Source organism: Echinops telfairi, unplaced genomic scaffold (assembly GCF_000313985.2).
Source record: "Echinops telfairi isolate 266 unplaced genomic scaffold, ASM31398v2 ScPeMD7_7469;HRSCAF=8507_1, whole genome shotgun sequence".
In the NCBI taxonomy this organism is placed as follows: domain Eukaryota; kingdom Metazoa; phylum Chordata; class Mammalia; order Afrosoricida; family Tenrecidae; genus Echinops; species Echinops telfairi.
The window spans coordinates 19964480-19986441 of record NW_022111373.1 but is presented as its reverse complement, the minus strand read 5'-3'; the positions used below and the strand labels follow the sequence as shown (position 1 = coordinate 19986441).

At 43.5% G+C, this 21962-nt stretch overlaps 1 protein-coding gene across 1 annotated transcript in view; it reads left to right on the top strand.

The window, feature by feature from the left end:
* LOC101643974 (synuclein alpha interacting protein) overlaps positions 1-21962 on the top strand; it is a 111542-nt gene that overhangs the window by 79479 nt on the left and 10101 nt on the right. Inside the window, exons 7-9 of the mRNA XM_004696966.2 lie at positions 2053-2222; positions 12204-12296; positions 12599-13658. Of these exons, the coding sequence (XP_004697023.2) occupies positions 2053-2222; positions 12204-12296; positions 12599-13658 (1323 nt within the window). The remainder of the gene's footprint in view (positions 1-2052; positions 2223-12203; positions 12297-12598; positions 13659-21962) is intronic.

Sequence of the window (21962 nt, the reverse complement as noted above, 5' to 3'; positions counted from 1 at the left end):
CGGCTGTCTGCTTTGCTTTCTCTATCAAGACTCACAGAGTGTTTTTGTTTATTCAGTAAGTATTCACCAAGGTCCGACTGGACCGAGAGTAGACTGTGTCTGAAGCAGAAAGTTGGGCAGGGAGGAGGAGGTGTGCAGGAGATTGAGAGGCTCAGAAAGTGTCCGAAGTCACAGGAGACACTGTGAACAGAAAAGACAAGAGATTGATTGAAGCAGAAAAGCAGACATACAAGCAAAAGGCCATGCAGAAAATGAAGCCGATAGAAAGATCCCACATTTCTGAACCTTTTCCCACTATTCTTGGCAAAGCTTCCATCTAGTAATTGGAAGCACCAAGTTTAAACTTGAGTGGCAAGAAGTTGGAGAGAATATAAAGAAGAAATTTTAAAATTATTACCAGGATCTGCAAAAAGATTAAAGGACTAGCTTTACTTCTGTGACAGAAAGATAACTGAATAAAAACCAAAAAGGTACGCTTTTTTTCCATCTAAAAAACACTCATGTTTGGTAATCTTGAAATGAACCTTCTCTCATCTAACAAGTGACCGAAAGCCAAAGAAAACCAGTTAACATGATTTAATTCTATTTGGGATTTTAGTTATTTTTCTTTTTAATGTATGAAATATTAATCACCTTGGAAGATAAGTGATCTCGCCTTTCAGAGCATTCATCACACCACTTAACACAAATGATGTTTTTGGCACCAGATTCGGTACAGTAGATGTGGAAACTCAGACAATCTTGGAAGAGGGTGTATCCACTGGGTGAGAGATTTTTTTAAATGATAAAAACGAGACAGAGAAGTGAGTGAATTAAGCAGCGGCGCCTTCTGCAGAGTAAAGAGGGGCTGAGTAAGGAAAGCCTTGGGAAGAAACACGCAGCGTCAGAGATGAGAGGCCATCGTCACAGTGTGTTTCCACTGAGCATCTCCGACGACGTGCTTGCTGTAGCACTCTTGGGAGGTAGGTGGCAATGGCTCACTAGAGAATTGCCCTTGTCATGGTGAGTGATCATCCATTGAAAGGAAAATGAAGTGCCTGATGACCTGAGTCTAAGGAACTCAGGGAAAGAAGATGGCCTGTTACCGAAATAGACCCAGAGGCCTACAGTCCCATGATGAGATTGCCCCAAAGTAGCTCAGATTGGGATGGTTGAGGAATATCGGCATATCTGTCTCTCTGTTAAATCTAATGTTCTCATACTAGAAATACAAAACAACTTTGGTTTTAGTTTTCTCTTTTCGATGATTGATTTTAACCACGCCCCATCCGACCTCTCTTACCTGTTAATGACATCTCAGCCAGATTCCGCAACTTTCTGCTGGTTTTCGTCAATGAAAATGTACTCTAGACCATTTTAAAATTTCAATCTCAGGTCTGATTCAAAGTCTTCCCTCCCTAAGTCAGATTAGATTCAGGACTTTTGACGCATCACTTTAGCCTCTTCCCTATCTCTTCTCAACCCCAGCATTAGGGACAAAAAGGTGTTTGGGGTGTTCTCTGCATACCTGGAAAGGCCATGGCACCCACCCTGAGCGTCTCTGGCACACAGTGGTTTCCACCAGTGCCTTTTGTGATAGGTCTTCACCTACTGACTTTCTAGTGGGCCCGTGAGTGGGCTGTTCAAAGGGCCCTGGGGAGCCTCCTCATCCTCGCATGGCATGGGTGATCTGGATAGAACTTCTCTCCTATAGACTATCTCACCCCAAACACTGCACACTCCATAAAGCCAGGGCTTCTGAAGGCAGGTGCAACCTCCTCATTCTCAGCCCTCTCCTTTCTGTCAGCCTCGGGGTGGACACTGGAGGAAGCAGCGATGTCTTGGTCCAACGTGATTCTGCTACCCTTTGTAGGTTCTGAAGTGGGAAGGTATCTGATGCTTTCAGCAGGTGAAAATTCATCAGAGGCTCTCTTTTGTAATGATGGTACACCACCCCCCTCCCCAATGTGGGCCCTTGTAACTGGTTTGGGAATACAGGAAAGTCTCATTCAGCATTCTGCTATAATGGCATTACATCTTCTGATAGCTACGTTTCTCTACATTTTCTGACAGACCTTGGTTGAATATGGAGCAAACGTCACCATGCAGAACCACGCCGGGGAAAAGCCCTCCCAGAGTGCTGAGCGGCATGGCCACACCCTGTGCTCCCGATACCTGGTAGTGGTGGAGACCTGCATGTCCCTGGCCTCTCAGGTGGTTAAATTAACCAAGCAGCTGAAGGAGTAAGTGTCATGTGTGGTCCCTAAGAACGGAGTCAGACTCAGAATAGGTTGAACCCAGGTTCAGAGGGTAGGATTCACGCTTTCCATGCAGAAGCCCTGGGTTAGGAGGATTGACGGTGAAGTGCGTGACTGTCAGGCGGCTCACCACAAGATCAGAAATTCAAACCCACTGGCTGCTTCCTGTGGAAGAAATGAGGTTTTCTTCTCCTGTGAAGATTTACAGCTTTAGAAACCGGACGATAAGTATAGTTCATTAATAATATGACGTAGCCTTTGATCCCCTGTCTCCTTGCTGAAACCAGAAGAAAGTTACTTCCATCCTATTCTCGTAGAGCAGGGGTGGGGACCCTTTCATCTGCCATGGCCATCTGGATAGTTATAACATTATTCACGGGCATAAAAAATGATCAAATTAAAAATTAGCCTGTTTTACTTGGTTAAGCATTTAATTAATGTGTCCCTGTGTGATGGCTGGCACGACTTTTCTTTGGATGACCCGTGTGATTTTAGCTGATGTTGATGATGTCATGGGCCTTATACAGGCCTCGTGCCAGACGTTCACCACTCCCCTCCTCTAGAGACACACACTTCTCCACCCCCCACCCCCACTTCTGCCTCCCACCCCATACCTGGAATAATATCTTTATTCCGTTCAGGTTTTTACTTATTTTTTTAATTAAGGTGGCAAAATAAAGGAGTTATCACTCACTCATTAAAAGTTCCTTCAACTGAAATTATCCTTGAGGTCACCTTCAACTGGAATTATCCTTGAGGTCATCTTTTTGCTAAATATCAGATTGACTCAAAATAAAGAATATCACCATGAGCAATGAGCCCCTTTAAAAAAATAAAAGTATCTACATGAGATCAAGTGTCAAAAATGGGGACATGGGGAGGACAGGGGACAGAGAATCTAGAGTGTGGGAAATGATTCATCCTGAACGGACCCATCGAGAATAATGACACATGGTAGAGACAAGGTACTCAGTCTCACTGATGGTTTGTGTAGCCATTGTTAAATAGGAACCCAATTTTATGTGAAAATCTTCACCTTAAATACAATAAGATATTGTAAATAAATTAGCTCAGAGCATCCTCTGTCCAGTTATACACACATTAATAATTTAATAAATTATCTTGCCACTGTGAACACTTTGTACATATGTCTTTATGCGCATGTATATTTCTTCTAAAGATACATTTCCAAAAAGTGAATTTGTAGAATCCAAATATTCCCTGCTATCAAGTTGATGCTGACTCATAGTGACCTTTATACAGCAGTGCTTCCCAAAGTGGATGGTACCATCCCTGGAGGTTGGGGGAAATGATCCAGGGGAACTGCAAAAAACAGATACCTATATTTTATCCTAGATTAGGGGCTATAGTACAAAAATCTTCATTGTGGAGGTGGGGTCAGAACGAGGTGCAGAATAATTTTTTTTTCCCCTGAAAAGAGGGTGGTAGGTCAAACAAGTTTGGGAATTTATGCTATAAAGGGTTTCCAAGGTTGCAAATATTTTCAAGAGCAGATAACCTTATCTTTTATCCAAGGAGTGGCTGGTAGGTTTGAACCTTGCAGGTAGCAGTCCAGCAGTCATCAAAACCAAGGCTCCCAATGGAAAGCAAAGGGCATGCACACATAAAAATGTACATAGGCATTACCTACTTGCTGCTGTTTCCGTTAACTGACATTGCACTGTCTCTGAGCCATGATGAACTCATGCACAATAGAATGAAATGCTGCCTCATTCTTTACCAAATTCTTGTGATCAATTGCAACTGGGAGCATTGTGATCCGTGGAGTTTTGGGGGCTGGTTTTTGTTTGTAGATTGCCAGGCATGTCCTCCTAGTTTGTTTTCGGGTCCACTGAAGGCTGCCTGGCAGCACAGCAACCCAGACATCTCCACTGACAGGTGGGTAGTGGCTCTGCAGATTGCCCAGTAGCCTTCCCGAAGTGATGCCATCATGCCCCAGGGTCCACGCTGTCAAGTACTATGTAGACATTTCTAGAGAGGAACTTCTAAATGATCCAGTCAAATACTTTTGTAAAAGGCTCATATTCAGGAAAAACAGCACAAACATTCTCCAGTCTCTGAACCATGGAATCTGATCAGCTTTCATGAGTTACAATTGCTGTCTTATTGGCAAATTCTTCCAGGTCAGGGTCTTGGCAACTCACTCTGTTGATGCTGGGATAAAATCCACACATATTAATAGCCAACAGTTCTTCAGTTCTCTCCAGAGCCGAATGCTGTCAAGTTTTTCAGAGGTGCTTAGGCCATTGACAAGATAAAATACGAGGGGTTATGTTATATTGTAATATTTTACTTTCTGTGTGCTTCAGTGAACTTGACAAATCTAAAATTGAATAGAGAAATTGACTTTGTATAGATAGCCACAGAGCACTCGGCCCGTCAGGCCCCAGGGTACCAGGAACCCACATAAGTAAAGCAGAGAAATGGAAAAGAACGCCTTTTCATCTCAGTATTCTCAATAGTAGGTAGTCTTGAGTGCCTTTACCTACTAGAATACCATTACCAACTCTTTAGAGTGAGCAAATGTGGTTGCTATTTAGAAATGGCAACTTTGGGCTCTGTTGTAGCACTAAGCTATGAGCCTAGGCATGTACTCATATATGTTCCTTGTGCAGTGAAAGTCTCCCTACCATTCTGTCATTTGTCATGTGTCTCCCAACTTCTTCAGTCTGAAATTCATCTGATATGCAGTAAAGATGCATTCACAATTACGGCGATAGGAATGAGAAAGCTGGAGAGAAAGAAGAATGTTAATGAGTTGAAAAATATTGGCTAGGTGATAGAAATGAAAAAGGAGATAACAGAATGTTGCAAGTCATTTTCAAAACCATGTATGTTTACTTGGCCAGATGGGCTATACAGGAATCTAATCTACTGTATCACTGGGAAGAAACAATGGAGAAGCTCAGTATCATCAGCCAAAAGCAAAGTCAGGGGCTGACTATGAAGCAGACCACCAATTGTTGAGGTTGAAGTTGAAGAAAATTACAAGTCCATGAAAGGCAAAATATGACCTCAAGTATATCCCTCTGAATTGAGAGACCATTTCTAGAACAGGCTTGACAAACTGAACACTAAGGACTAACGACCAGACAAGTTGTGTGTTTCCACACATGAAGAACATCCTAAATGAAGTCTGCAGGAGACCACTTAAAATACAGGAAATAAAGAAGGGACAAAAGTGGATTTTAGAAGAGACTCTGAAACTTGCTCTTGATCATAGAGTAACTAAAATAAAGTAGAAGAAATAATGAAGTAAAAGAGCTAAACAGAAAATTTCAAAAGACAGCTTGAGAGGCAAAGTAGAGCTTTATAATGAAATGTACAAAGACCTATAATTAGAAAGTCTAAAAAAAATAACAAGCTCAGCACAACCAATAGAAAAGGTAGAAAAAAAGTCAAGCATTGAGTTGAAATATTGAAGGATTCCAGGGACAAAACATTGAATGATGCACAGGAACTATCAAAAGAAGATGAAAGGAATACACCGAACCACTGTGCCCAAAAAAAAGGTGTTCAACCAACAATTATTTCAAGAGGCACTATATGATCTAGAACCAATGGTATTGAAGGAAGAAGTCCAAGGTGCACTAAAAGCATTAGCAATAAATGAAGGCTCCTGGAATTGATGCAATACTGGAAGCACTCGTTAGTCTATGTCAAGAAATTTGGAAGGCAAACTAATGAAGGGATCCATATTTGTGTCCATTCCAAAGAAAAGTAACCCAACAGAATATGGAAAATACCAAGTAATAAAGTAAAAATTTTCTGAAGATAATCCAAATTGATACAGCATTGTCTCAGTAGGGAGCTGCCATAAATTTAAGCTGGATTCTTAAGAGGACGTGGATTGAACAAAGGCCATTAATAGCCTCACATATACCAATGAGGCTACCTTACTTGCTGAAAACCAAGACAGCTTGCTGAAAGTAAAAACTACAGGCGTTAGTGTGGATCAAAACCCAATATTAAAACCAAAAAGGCTAAATTCTCACTGTGAGTGAAGCAGGCCTCCCCATCCGCTGCTGGAGGGACTGTGACAAGACAGCCCTGTGCAGCAGAAATGGCCACACCTCTCAGAGTGCTATGCACAGCACCTCGGTGACCCGGTTCCACTCCTGAAATGTGTTCCTACACAAACCAGCTGGCACGTGCTGTCTGCGTGCGTGTGCTCCCCCACTGGACAAGATGCTGTCCGAATGTCCATCTCCAGAGGGCAAGTCAGGGATGGCTCATCCAGACTGCGGGGACCCCCAGTCGTTAGAGGAAGGATGGCCCTGGACGCAGTCATGACCTTGGAGACTGAGGGCCCGAGGAAAGCATGTGGGCTTCGGATTTCCCCAGGGTAAACCACCACCACCATCAGGGTGTAGCCAGGATGACAAAAACCGCAAAATCACATCTCCGCCCAAACAGAGGAGCCCTGGGGTGGGTAGAGGGTACACAGTGGGCTGCTGACCTCCAGGTCAGCGCTTCCAAACTACTGGGCACTCCGTGGGAGAAAGAGGAGGCATTCTACTCCCGTCAAGGGTCACGGTCTCAGAAACCCACAGGAACTGTTCTGCTCTGTCCTACAGGGTCACTCGCCATGACTCAGACCCAGGGGATGGCAGTGCATGTGTCCACACGCATTTGACATCAAGGAAGCGACTGGCTTCATTCCAGTCAGTTCTGACTCATGGCGACCCCAAAGGACAAAGTGGAACTGTCCCTGTGGGGTTGTGAGACCTTCAGTGGTCCTGGGAGTGGAAAGGCCACTTGTCTTTCTCCTGACAGAGCAGCTTGGCTCGTGGTTTCGAGCTGCTAACTTTGTAGCGAACAGCCCGACACGCCCCTTACTGCCCGGAGGATGCTCTTTTTTGCCTTTTGGAATTTCCACAGTCAGCAAGTCCTTGAGTCACATGGGATCCACCTATTTAAATAAAAAAACAAAGGTTGCTGTGCAAAAAAAAAACAATCCCCCAACTGGACCAGCAGATATGATAGAGAAAAGATTAAAGTTGCCAGGGATTTCATTTTACTTAGAACCACAATCAATGCTCATGAAGTAGCAGTTAAGAGAACTCATGGAAGCAGCAGTCAAGAGATCAGACGCCATACTGCGTTGGTTCAATCACCTACAAAGGGCAGAGTGTTATATCATTGGGGTCACCTTCTTGAAGTTGCAGTATATGTTTCTTTGCTTTTTGGTGTGTGAAAACCAGGACCAATGACCCTATAAATTCAGCAAGTGGAAGAAGGGTTTTGGTGAAAGGGGACACAGAGGTGAGGGTGGAGGGAAGGGGTAACAATGCCAAGGAGAATATCAATGCCAAATAGAAAAACATAGTTGGAAACTGATTGTGGTAGCAAATGCACAGTTCTGCTAGACATGTTTGAACTATGGAATGATTAATATATGTCTTAATCCCAATCAATAAAAAGAGCCTCTTCAAAGTGTTGAAAAGCAAAGACTTCACATTGAGGACTATGGTGCACCTGACCCAAGTTATGATAAATTCACCCACATTATATGCATGTGAAAATTGGCCAGTGAATAAGGAAAACCGGAGAAGAATTGATGCATTTGATGCACAGTGTTGACAAAGCACACTGAAAGTACCATGGACTCCCAGGAGAGCACACAGATCTGTCTTGGAGGAAGTACAGCCAGAACGCTCCTTAAAGTCAAGGCTGATGAAACCTCATCTCATGTACCGTAGACACGTTATTCGGAGAGACCAGCCCCTGGGAAAGGACATCATGCATGGAAATGTAGATGGCCAAGGAAAAGGAGGAAGACATTCGGCGAGATGCATTGATGCAGTGATTGCAGCTATAGACTCCAACATAACAGGTGTGAGGACGATGCCAGGCCAGGCAGTGATTTTTTTCTGTTGTACATAAGGTCACTCTGAGTCAGAGACAACGTGAGGGCAATGTGTTAGTCCGGGTGGCCTAGAGAAACAAATTCATAGACACGCACATGTGTGTAAGAGAGAACTTGATATAAAAGAGCAAGTGTATATTAAGAAAACATCCCAGCCCAGTCCAGATCAAGTCCATAAGTCCAATATTAACCCATATGTCCAATACCAGTCTGTAAATTCTTCTTCAGACTCACACAACACATGCAATGACATTGAGTGCAGGAAGATCACAGGCCAGTGGGTAGAAAGTCTTGTGGATCCAGTGGCAATGGAAGCATCTCAGCACTGGCAGGGGTCTCCACGTGGTTTCTCCAGCTCCAGGGCCATCTAGAGTAGCTCCATGTATCTTGTCAACAGGAATGTCTCACAGGGAGTGACGGTGTCCTGCCTCCAGTGAACAATTTATCTCCGTTGTGCCTCCAAATGAAGTCATCAAGCTGCGGCATGATTGACAGGCCAGACTTCACGCCTTCCTCAAGTTGACAGATTATATAACTGCCACAGTCACCAAAAAATAGCAATCCATTATTATGGTCATTATTCCTTTAGCATTTAAATAGTATCAAAACCAAAAAACCCAACTCATTTCCGTACAGTGAATGCCAGCTCACAGGGACCTATATAGGACAGAACAGAATGACTCCTGTTGATTTCTGAGAGTATAAATCTTTAAGGGAAAAAAAACCTCATTTTTCTCCCGCAAAGTTGCTGGTAGTTTTGACTACTGACCTTTCAGTTAGTCCAACATCATTCTTTTCAATTCAGACTGAGCTTGCCTCTAAGTAATGGGATTCCAATCATCAGCCAACCAAATTGCTCTGAAATAATTAACTTTTAAAGATGTCGTAATTAACTTTAAGACACTTGAAAATCCAGTAAAAGCATACCATTATTTCCCATCATCTGTTTTATCCCTTCACTAAATATTTTTCAAAAACTTGACATGTTATACTAACTAGCAAAGTGGGAATAAAATAATACTCTAATGCATTTTGGGGTTTTTTTGTTTGTTTCTAAAAATCCAGTCTATGGTCTAATGCAACATTTTATTAATAATGTTTTATTAGAATATAGCCACACATTCAGTTGTGCTATTTCCTAGGGTTACAGTGACAAAATTAAGTAGCAGCATTATTAGTAGATTTCATGCTGCAGCAACAGAATTGACTGCGGACGAGATCAAGGGGTTCATAAGCCTGATGTATTTGACCCTTACGAAAAATATAACTGATTCCTGCTATAGACCATGACATTGTCAGCAGGTAAATTTGCCAGAATGAAGAAGATAAGTGAAAACAGACTTCTCTGGTTTTAGGGATGGAATGTTAGGACTGAGAATGACCACTTCTGGAAAACAAACAAACAAACAAACAAACAAACAACAAAACCGGAATCTTTGCTTGGGGCTTCTGATGGAGTCTGAGCAGAACTTGCCATCGCAGAATGTCATTGGGCTGCCAACCGTTTCTGAGTGTGGGAAGTAACACTTGGCAGGGAGGACCCGGAGCTTCCTCAAGCCAGTATCTAAGGTTCAGCAGTGGTTCTAAGAACATTTGTAACTCATTCATTTAATTCCACGAGAATTCAGGAGAACTGCCAGCATGTTTGATGCTAATGGGATTCCTTTTCTATTGCTGCGACGACAAATTACAGCAACCTCTGGGTCTTAAAGCAACACACATTTATTATCTTGGAGTTCTGCAGATCAAGCATCTGTTATGGATCCTGCCAAACTAAAATCCAAGTGCCAGCGTGTTGTACGGGGGAATTTTTAACCCATGAGTTTTTTAAGTACACCCCTCCCCCACCCCCACCACCGATATTCCTTTCTGGTGGCTCTGAATATGAGGCCATTTCTGCTTATGGGGGTTGGTGGTAGAAGCAGTACGTTGTGGATATGGGAAAAGGTCTTTTATTTATTATTTTTAATGGTTGTAAACTGAGTCGTTTCCAGCTTCTGGAGCCTGCTGCTTTTCTTGGCGGATGGCCCTCTGCCTCCACCTTCAAGAACAGCATCTACGTATCAAGTCTTTCTCACAGCTTGAATCTCAGACCTAGCCTTCTTCCTCTTACCCTTAAGGATCTGCATGATTATAGCGGACCCACTTGATCATCCAGGATACAGCCTCCTTGTTTTAAGACCAGCAAATGAGCAACCTTAATTCCATCAATAACCTTAACTGCCTTTTGTCATAGAAGTTAACATGGTCTTGGGTTTAAGGGATTCTTCTGTAGACATCTTTGAGGGACCATTACTCTGCCTATCACACTAATAATAACCAAACTCCAACCAAATCAACTGCCATTGAGTCCGTTCCAACTCATAGCAGCTCCCTGTAGGGTTTCCCACACTAAATCTTTCTGGGAGAAGAGATCCTCATCTTTCAGAGTCAAGTAGGTAACTCTACATTCGTGTAAAGTCAGAAATTCTATAATCATTAATAGGGTTTTCTTAATGGGTGGTAGATTTCTTTAACATGCCATTTTTAGCACATTGTTTTTAAACTTTAAACCATGTTCTGATAGACATGCTATATTTCTAGAGGATATGAAGTGTTGCCACACATTTCCTTCTATAATAAAATACAGTTTTATGTAAAATAGATAGTTTCACTTTTATCTTAGCCAGCTAGTTAGCTATTACAGAAATATTGCAAGTAGCTGGCTTTAGCTAACCAAAAAAGAAAATTATATTTTATTACACTTTAGGAGGCTAAAAGTCCAAATTCACAGCCCTGGCTTTACGGGAAGGCTCACTCTCTTTCTCTGGGTTTTGTGGAGAAGCCCTCCTCTCTTTTTTGGCTTCTGCTCCTTGACTCCTTAGTGATCCTCATGTGACATGGCATCTGGCTTTCCCTAGGTCTTTGTACATGCGTGCGTGCTTGCTGCACCCTGGTGGTACAGTGAGCTTAAGTGCAAGACTGCTAACTACCAGATTTGTGGTTCAAATCCCCTGGCAGTCCCAGGAGAAAGATGAGGTGGCCTGCGCCAGTGAATATGTACTGTCTCCGAAGCGCTCTGAAGCAGTGCTCCTCTGCCCGGTGTGGCCACTGTGAGCTGCAGTACACGCCATGACAGTCGGTTTGTCGACTTGCTGGCCTCCTTGATCTGCTCTCGAAAGAGAGTGTTTTAAGACACACCTTGCAGTACACACCCTACACTAATATTCACTTATTCACATAACAGAAATCCTACTCCAACATGGTATTATAACCACTGTATAATAGGACTCACACCTTTGTGGGAGGTGGGCGCATAATTCAATCTAGAGCAGTTCTGATGATTAATTTTTTTAAATATAAGCCAGGTATTTAAAAATAGTAAGTACAATTTTGGAGTGCATATTTGTACATATTTTTTCTATTTATATAAATTCATGTATATATTCTTTCTTATATATACAGATAAAAAAATTAAAAAGAGGTCACTGTGAGTCTATTCCAACTCCAAGCACCCCTACAGGGCCTAGCAGAACTACTTCTGTGGATTTCTGAGGCTAAAAATCTCTACAGGAGCAGAAAACTTCATCTTTCTCCCACAAAGCAGCTGGTAGTTTTGAACTGCTGACCTTGCAGTTAATACCTCAACTCATAGCACACTAGGCCACCAGGGCTCCTGGAGAGATATATAGCTAGACAGTTTTCCTTAAAAAATGAGATTATACTCCACATAATATTTTATAGCTCCCATTTTACTTATTAATCTTGTCAAGAAAGCCTTATTTTAATGTCACTAGATGTCTGAATTTTATTATTATTTTAAATAAATGCTATATATTAAAGATCAAAATTGATTTACTCAGTCCTTATTAGTGAGGATTTAGGTTGTTTACAGATTTTCACTACTGTAAATCACAAATGTCTGTTTAGGTACTTTTGGTTGGTTCCTTAGGAAAATTTCTGAACTGTGAACCTAAAGATTATGCCTATTTTTAAGGCTTTTGAACAGTTATTGCAAGTTATCATTTTAAAATACAGAAGTATACTCCTTTGTCATAGTAGCCATGCATTAAAGGGTTTGTGTATTTCTCCCCCAGACAGACAGTAGAACGTGTCACACTGCACAACCAACTCCAACAGCTTCTAGAAGCCCAGCGGTCAGAGGGCAAGTCACTCCCTTCTTCTCCCAGGTAATACCAGCAATGTTGGCATCTCCAAAGCCAAAAAGCCACGCTCACTGCCATTGAGTCGATGCTGGTGACATGTGCTGGGCTACGACTGCAAAGTCAGCGATTCAAAACCACCAGCCACTCGGCAGGAGAGAGCTGAGGCTTTCTGCTTCCGGAACGATTCCCGTCTCTTCTCAGAAAGCCACAGAGGTGGTTCTAACCGCTCCTGTGTGCTCACTAGGAGCTGGAATCCGCTCGCTAGCCATGAGTTTGGACTTGGTTTTGGAAGAAATCATCTCTCATGCCCTTTTCCCTCTTTCCAGTTCTCCGTCTTCACCAGCCTCCAGAACTTCCCAGTGGAAACCTCCCGACGCGGACGATGAAACCATAGCCAGAAGCCTCCCAGGAGTGCAGGAGGGGATTCAGATTCTGGGAAGCCTTTCGGCGTCCAGCCGAGCTAGGACCAAGGCTAAAGATGAGGATTCTGATAAAATCCTGCGCCAGTTATTGGGAAAAGAAATCTCAGAGAATGTCTGTACCCAAGAAAAGCTGTCCTTGAAATTCCAGGACGCTCAGGCATGCTCTAGAAATGCCAAAAAGACTCCCCCCGAGAAGAGAGAACTGAAGTTAGCCAGGCTGCGGCAGTTAATGCAGAGGTCGCTCAGCGAGTCTGACACGGACTCGAACCATTCTGAGGACCCCAAGACCACACCTGTGAGAAAGGTTGACAGGCCCCGGCCGCAGCCCCTTGTGGAGAGTGTGGACGGTGCAGAAAGCTTACACCTGATGATCAAAAAGCACACCTTGGCTTCAGGACGCAGGTTTCCTTTCAGCATCAAGACTTCCAAATCTCTGGATGGCCATAGCCCTTCTCCCACCTCAGAGAGCAGTGAGCCAGACTTGGAAACCCAATACCCAGGCTCTGGGAATACTGATCCAAACCAGTCGCTTGGAGACCCCACCCAGCCCAGCTCTGACAGCACAGCTGCACAGAAAGCTGCCCCAAGCCCCAAGAGCGCCCTCAAGTCTCCATCTTCCAAGCGCCGCACATCTCAGAACTTGAAACTCAGAGTTACCTTTGAGGAGCCTGTGGTGCAGATGGAGCAACCCAACCTTGAACTTCATGGGGAAAAGGACAAAGACAGGGGCAGGACGCCCCAGCGGACCTCCACCAACAGTGAATCGGGGGATCGATTGAAAAGGCCTTTTGGGACCTTCCGATCCATCATGGAAACACTCAGTGGCAACCAGAACAATAACAACAACTATCAGGCGCTCAGCCAGCTGAAGCTCTCCACGCCGCCCTTGACCTCACTTGGAAAGAAGACAGCAGATGCCAAGGGAGGTTCCCTGAGCTTGTCTAGCAAAGGAAAGAATAAGGCAGTGAGTACCACGTGGACACTCTCTTTTTTCATTGCTTCAGATGTATTCTGCTCTAGTTTCTAGCCCTTGACATTGTTATAGAAATCCCCAGAAAACTCCAAAGGGAGGCCTGGGAAGCCAAATGCACATTTCTAATGAGATGCGTCATGGTAGAGTGCATACCTTTTGTTCTTCTTTTGACAAATGCTTTAGTAGAGAAACTTGTTCATGAGAGATGAGACTCTGGCTCCTCAATTTATCTGACTGGCTTGATTCCCCAGTAGTAGAGATTCTGGAGAAGGAGGCATTTCTGCGGTCCTTATGAGAAGGAACCTTCTCTGGCACCCACACTGCCTCAAGAGGAGTTTATTCTCTTCGTGTGATTGAATCATTTATTCTTATGCCCAGTTAAAAAGCATGTAAATAGAAACGCCATTTCCAAATCATAACCACTCCACTTCAAAATGACCTTTGAGTGAATATGCCACAGAGACCTCCACATTGGTATTTTCAAAGTCAGCCTTCCAAGTGTTGATCAAAAAACTATAGAAGTCTGAAGTGCTTGCCAAAACGCAGGGAAGGGCAGCGGGTGCTGTGAGCTGCATTTCATACTTGCATTTATTGGAAGCTCGTGCACTAGAATCTATGGCCTACATCCAGCGAATGAGAACCACGAACAGCTTTTCAGGCAAAGTTTCCTGCTTGTGCTGTGCTTGCCCTGCCATCAAAAGCCAGGATAGCAGCCAAAATGGGAAACTCTCTATGTGGAATGGAGTGACCCAGAATAGCCACTGGGCAATCTAGTTAAACTGCCGAGTGGAGACACAGGACTCACATGCTTATTATTTGCTATAAGGTTAAAATCCCCTTAGAGGAGGTATAAAGACTTTCCGTTATACCAAATTCAACTTTCAATTCATGTCACCCTCATCCATTGCACACCAATTTTTTTTTACCATGCACCGCTATGTCTGCCATTATTTGTCCTGTTACCAGGAACATTAGTGTATGCTTTGTTTCTGCTAGAAATGTCACACTTGTTCCCAGAATAGCATAGGTTAAATAGACCAAAACGTATGTTTGCCGAATAAAATGTTTCCAAGTAACTGAACGGTTTTTCTCAGTAGTAAAACTCAAAGGGGCGCAATCATTTCCTGTGCCCCTAATGGCCTGGAGTAAGCTGGTGTCCTCGAAGCTGCCTCCTGCATGGCATGCTCCGTGGGTACTGAGAGCCGTGCCTGTGAGGAGCTGATTGCTTGATCTCAGATGATCTGAAACTGCACCTGTGGGGCACTGACAGCAGCGGCATCAGTCTGTCCTCGAGCACGCTGATTGGAGAGGCAGCTGCGTAACAGTGCAGGGTATGGGTATGTGGTGCTAGGGGGTGGGATGTCACGCTTTGCCATGTGCTTTGCTTGGAATGGCGTGCACTTTTAAATCATGCCTTACATCCAAGTTATGGGCATTTGATTGGGGGTTGGCATGAAGAAAGCAGAATACATCTCTTCCCCCAAACAGCAGCAGGTGCAGACTATTAACTAGGTCACAGGAAGGTAGCAAGTGCCGCATTGGTGTGTGTGTGTGTGTGTGTGTGTGTGTGTGTGTGTGTGTGTGTGGTGGGGGGCCTTCATCCAGCACCAGAGGGTAGAAGAACCGACTAAGTTCACAGACTCCCTATGACCCCTGTTGACTTTGGCTTTCAGCCTTTGTTGTCATGAAGTCAAGTACCAAGCAAGTATCGAAATTAAATTTCCTGTCACATGTGGAATGCGTCAAGCTCAGATCAGAATCGGAACTTTGAACCAGAGCTGGGTTTTATTTCGTTGCTGAATATAGGATAAAAACTCCTGTTGCGACCACCTGCTGACCATGGGAAAAGCCAGGCCTGGTCAGTTGGAAATGTCTCTAGCGATATGAAGCCCATAGTACCAGTCAATGTGAGTGTTCAGCAGCAAAGCAAGGGATTTTCTAAGACAAGATGTTTACCATTCAAAATGCATGGGCCATAGACAAGAAAGAGAGAGGGTTGGTTTGGGAGGTCTCTAATGGCTGGGGAATCTCTTTGAACAAAGTCCTCTAACAGCATAGTTCTCTTCAGAGAATATGTCCAGTTCTCCGGCAGTGCAGGAAACAGGGAGCAGTGAAATGGAAGGAGCAGAGGGAGAGTCAGCGTCACTTGACAGACTTGATGTTAGAAAAGTTAAGCACCCAAGTGTATCTTACAAACTCTCGCTTTGAAATACTTTTCAAAAGAATGGCATGCCACTTCAGTACTCTTTTCTTCCACATTCTTCAAAGAATGTGGATGTCTGTGTGGGAGTATAGGTGTTATGAGTAGGAATCTTAGTCCACAACACTGTGGTGCTGAGAAAGTCAATCTCCACCCCGACTCCCCTCTGATCAAATTGAATCTGTTCCAGGAAATTAAATCCTGCTCATTTAAGGATGTCCCGCAGGAGCTCATTAACCCAGTATTTTGAAAGAAGAGCCGGGAAGAGTCCTTCTTTTCTGACCACCAGTGATCTGCTTGGGGCAGGCTCTCTGTTGCCTGAAAGCATGCATCCGGGCTGCTTCCAACAACACTTGGGCAAGGAATTTGGGTGAGGGCTGAGATTCTTACTTCTTGGGTATGAAAGGAATAAGAAAGAAGTCCCACTTCCTTTGCCAGACTTTGGGATGGGACCTCTTCTTTTATCCCCAACCTAGAATTCCCCCTCTACCCCATGCTCCGCCTCCATCTTTGATTGGGCATATTTTCCAGCACCTGGAAAATTCTTCTTTTTTCCCAAAACAGAAGCCACTAGAAAATCTAGAGGCAAGGAGACTCAAAAGACTTGGCAAACTCTCTGGGAAGGGAAAGAGAATACTTCTCCTTTCTTCCAGGGTCCTGCAGGAACTAGAGAACAGATAGTCAACCCAGTAGATTCCTGTCAGAAATAGTCCAAACTTTACAAGCCAGGGAACAAAACTGAACATCTACGGTATTACGATTACAGAAATCTGAATTCAAAATGAGACTGTGGACCTCCTTAGCTATCTGCTAAGAGGTTGCACTTTCCTGAATCAACTTAATCTTTCTGGAGGCTCAGTCTTAGAACTTAGCAGATGTAATAGTTTGATTGCAGCAATAACTGCTTTAAAGACCCAAATTAGTCAGTGTATTTAAATAAGCATCATCATACTTCCCCTTCCCTAAATGGTCTGACTCCGGTGGCCCTGTGTGCAGTACAATAACACCCTGTCCTCTTCTGTCCCAGCTTCAGCATATTTGGTGTGCAGCCACTGCGTTATTTTGAGACCTTTGCGACCTTAAAGGCTCCTCTTCTAGCACTATACAGCACGATATTCAGTTATGATCCAAAGATCTTTGTTGGCTCATTTTGAGAATTCAACTGTAAAATCTTCCTACCTACTGCTGGAAGTTCTGCTGCAGGCTGTTCACCATCGAGTATACCTGGTGGTAACAAAAGAGTCACCACATTTATCATATCGTATCACATCACATCATATAATAAATCAGTTAGCAACACACAAGCCACTCTGCATGGTACACTGGCAGCTGACGGGTGGACCCCCTGCTTTCAGGGTTTTCATTTGGCAAGTTCTCTCTCTTGATTCTTTCCCACTAGGGAAGACTCAGGGGGTTTCATAGCTGTACTGTAATCCTGAGATGTAGCCGATGTTTGATTCACTCATAATCATACAAAAGGAGAGAGAACTTGGCTTGGCTCACTCATTCAGTAGAGCAAAGATGGGGCTTTCGAGCAGAAATAAGTGTTCCTCATAGAAATGAAGACTAGAGCAGGAATATGAACAGAAAGAACATCCAGTTTACTGTAGTACCTGCTTCGTTTTGCCTGTGAGCTCCCACTGCAAGGAAAGAACCTAAGTGTTCATCTCTGAGTGAGCCCTTCAAATCTTGCCCCAAGAACTTGCTTGAAGTCCAAACGACTCCTGTCAGATAGCAGAGATTCCCCATAACATTGGGGCAGTGGCAAGCCATCTTCTGGGTTGGATACCCCAGATATCACAGCCACTGAATGGCCCGATATCAGTAGAGCTCTGGGGAAAAGTGGGGTAACAGACACTAGATCCAGGGAGATACTAGACAGTGGTTCTCAACCTGTGGGTCGCGACCCCTTTGGGGAGCCAGACGATCCTTTCACAGGAGTTGCCCTATTCATAACAGTAGCAAAATTGCAGTTATGAAGTAGCAACGAAAATGATTTTATGCTCGGGGGTCACCACAACATGAGGAACTGTATTGAAGGGCCACGGCATTAGGAAGGTTGAGAACCACTGCACTCCATCCTCATTTTAGTGCCCGATAATTTATTTCCCTATAAAGGAGAAAATAAGCCCCAACACTGCTGCCCTGTCTTTGATTCTGACTCATAGTTCTCCTGTAGGAAAAACAGGGCCAATGAAGATCACACTTAAAGAATGTCAGCCCTGTCAAGAGGTTCTGTTTGCTATTTACTTTTCTAAATTGGTCACCGCTTGAGAGCAAAGAAACTAAATTTCTTTCCAATGCCCTTTTAAAATTAGGTCCAACTCTATTATTTCAGCAGCCTTCCCAGTGTGCTTCAACTGCAGAGGATGACTTTGTTTATAGCAAGTAGATTTATCCTCCCTCTTTTTCTTGTAAAAGACAAGTTGGTGCTGAGTTATTACAACTCCAAGAGAATGTTCGCAATTTCTTGTCTTTAAGTGCCAAGGAAATAGTCACTTCCCACCATTTCAGTCTGTCTGAGATCTGTAGCACACAGAGTCCATGTTAACCCCAGTCACTGACAAGCGGAGAACATGAGCCTCCCTGGTCACCACGCCATGTCCTGCCTAACCACATGGCACCACTGCCCGAAGGGTTAGGATCAGGAAACCACTGATCCCAGCACTAGCATTACAGTAGACTCGTTACAAAAACAAAAGTTTTACACCCAGAAAAATGATGGTTACCACAGAAGCGAGGAGTAAGAAGGGAAAATCACTAACTAGACAGCAGGCACATGTTAATTCGGTGAAAGGAAAGACAATAGAAATTATGAGTGGATGTATGCTTGCTTTATATTTTTCCACCAGAAATAAATATGTGTGTGTCTGTATATATTTTAAATGTACAGATTTGATGTAGGGGTTGCACACTGGACTGCTATCTGCAAGATCAGCAGTTCACAAGCACCGGAAGGTCCATGGGAGAAAGACAAGGCTTTCTACTCCCATAGACAGTTACAGTCTTGGAAACTCACAAGAGCAGTTCTACCCTGTCTTAGAGGGTCATTGTAATGATGGTACTAAATAGAAGCACATAATCATATTTTAACATTGACTTAGTGTTTTGGCCTTTAAAATATCAGCTAAAGTTTTAATCTGTGTTCCTTGTAAGGGTTCTCCAAGTGATAGTTATATGATTATTCACTCATAAAGTATACTCCCAAGCTGTCGGGGTAGATGTTGATTACTTATTCCTGGAGTGAATCTTACCAATGGAATATTTCTGAAAAGTGTATTAAAGCACTAAATATTAAAAAGATATTTAGTCAAGCCATTGGTATTTGTTACTACAGACACTAGTTTCTTCTCAAAAACTATAACTTTAAGTTATAAACCTGACCTGAAATGTGTTTTGTTACTAATTCGATTTCTGCTATCTGGGCACAAGAGCAGGAATTCAGAGACGTCAGCCAGGTAGCTGAGGGTGACTTCCCTGCTCCAGAGCAGGGGTGCCCTCTTTCCCGGCTGAATCCTGTTTCCCCAGGTCTTTGCTTCCCACCTAAAAGGTACACATTTGTGTCATACTGCAGCATTGAGCTTATGTCTTAGGGAAGAAGCAAACACCCATCTTCCACCTCTCAACCACACACCTCATAGCCGATCTATGAAGTGAACAGCAGCACCCGCAATAAAGGTGATTCTCAGAACATTCAACCGCACAAGGCCCGAAAGGGCAGCATTTGCCCACCACTAAAATTTAGAAGGCAGAGAGAGGCAGGAAAGCCCTTGGAGATACCTAAAGTAAGTGGCAGTCTCTTCTTTGAAGCAGGCTAGACTTTTGGTTTGTTGTTTGTTGCATAGAATTATAGGTGAATTATCTATTAGCAAGCTACAATTGCATGCATAGAAAAATGCCCATGTTGTGGGCACTATTTAAAACAATCAGATCCATTCAGTATCTAAGCACAATTTAGCATACTTTATAAAGCCTGGCAAAGTTCCCAAGAGTAATGAAAGAAAGATTCACAACTGGGATTTGCTTTCATAAGTTTCTTACACCCATGGGAGAATGGAGGAAGCTGATTGCACCACATGAAGACAGTGAAGCAAAGCTGAGTACCAAAGTATAACGAAGTGAAACAGAAGAAGCTGCTGTAATGGAGCCTCTGTGCTCCATCATAAAGCTCTGCTCTGGTGAGCCAGCACGTGAAAATGCGGGGCAGGTGACCTCAGGTGACTTTTCAGTAGGAGGCTGCATAGCAAATCCCTGCCTTGGAAACAATGATCCCACCGGAAATATTCCTCCAGAGTGCTAATCATATGTTTAAGGGCAGGGTCTGTGGTGGCATAGTGGTTACCCATTAAGCTGCTAACAGCAAAGTCAGCATGTCAAAGCCACCAGCTGCTCCCAGGGAGAAAGACAAAGCGTTCTACTCTGGTAGGAAGTGTCAGAAACCCACAGGGACAGTTCTGTGTCCCATAGGGTGGTCGCTATGAGTCCGAATCAAGACTATGGCAGTGCGTTTGGAGTTTGGAGAAGAAAACGTTGGAAACTCACTTCTCCCACCTCAGCCTCTTCTCACTCCAATGATCTCGTTTTTCATTGTGTAACCGTAAACATTCCCATTGCCTTTGCATCGATTGCAATTCCTCGATCTAGAGGACCCAGGAGAGTTGCCCTATGGAGTCTGAAAGGAAATCATCTTTGTGGAAGCAGATTGCAGCATGTTGCTCCTTCAGAGCAGCCGACATTCTCAAGCCACTCACCTTTTGATTGAGTGCAGAGCTGTTAACCAGGAAGCCAGCAGGGCCCTTTATAACCCGAACAGGTGTATAATCTACAAAATTGTCTGTTCTCTTTTCTTAGGCTAGGTCTGTAGAGTAACATGTTAAAAACAAGAACAAAAAACGCACTGCCATGGAGTCAATGCTGACTCATAATGACCTCCTGTGGGTTTCTGAGACTGTAACTGTTCGCAGGAGTAGAAAGCCCAGTCTGTCTCCTGAGGAGCTGCTGGTGGTTTCGAACTGCCAACCATGTGGATGGCAACCCAAGGCAAAATTACTACACCACCAGGGCTCCTAAATTAACATGTTCGTTGAGGTTTAAAAGTTCCAAGCAGCGGCTTTCCCCAGAGGTCTTCCGGAACCTACATGAAGCACCACTACTTCTCCCCCGCCACTTCCTCTGCTCCTCTCTTGGCCTCATCGTAGAGACTGCATTTGAGAGTGTGCTAATGATTCCTTCCGGCATCAAAGACAGTGAAGAGCTGAAGTGCTATGTCTACATTACCATTGTATTCATTGTGACAACACCTCTAGCCCTAGGCCATGTTTCTGTGGGGCCAGAACGAATGGGGCCAGACTCACTGCCATTGAGCCACTTCGGACTCGTATCAGCCCTGCAGGACAGAGAGAAACTACCCCTGTGGGTGTCTACGACTGTGATGTTTGTCTACAGAAACCGCTTCATTGCCATTTTATCTATATACTTTACAATTTAATAGCTCGATCACGTCAAGAAGAGTTGAACAGTCATTACCCTGATCAATTTTAGAACATTTTCTTCTTCCTTGTACTCAGTGTAATTATTTACTTTTTTACTGTGGCAAAAATAGACAACAAAACGTTCTCCAATTCAGCAACATGTATAATTCAGTGCCATTGATTATACTCTTCATGTTCTGCAACCATTATTGGTCTCTGTTTTCAAAATTATTCCACCACCATTAACATAAACTCAATACCCCCTAAGCAACAACGTTTCCTCCTTCACTCATGGCACCCATTAGACAATGTTGGTTTCTTTCTTTCTTTTTTAGTAATTTTCTTGATTTAAAATTCACCTGACATACACTTCTATAGTTTTTGAAAGAGTTGTATATAAATCATCACCATCATTTCTTTTTTTCTTTTTATAAATCATTTTATTGGGGCGCATACAACTCTTATCACAATCCACACATACATCAATTGTGTAAAGCACACTTATGCATTCATGGTCCTCGTCATTCTCAAGACTTGCTTTCCACTTGGGCTCCTAGAATCAGCTCCTCGTTTTCCTTTTTCCCCTCCCCCTCCCTCATGAACCCTTGATAATTTATAAATTAT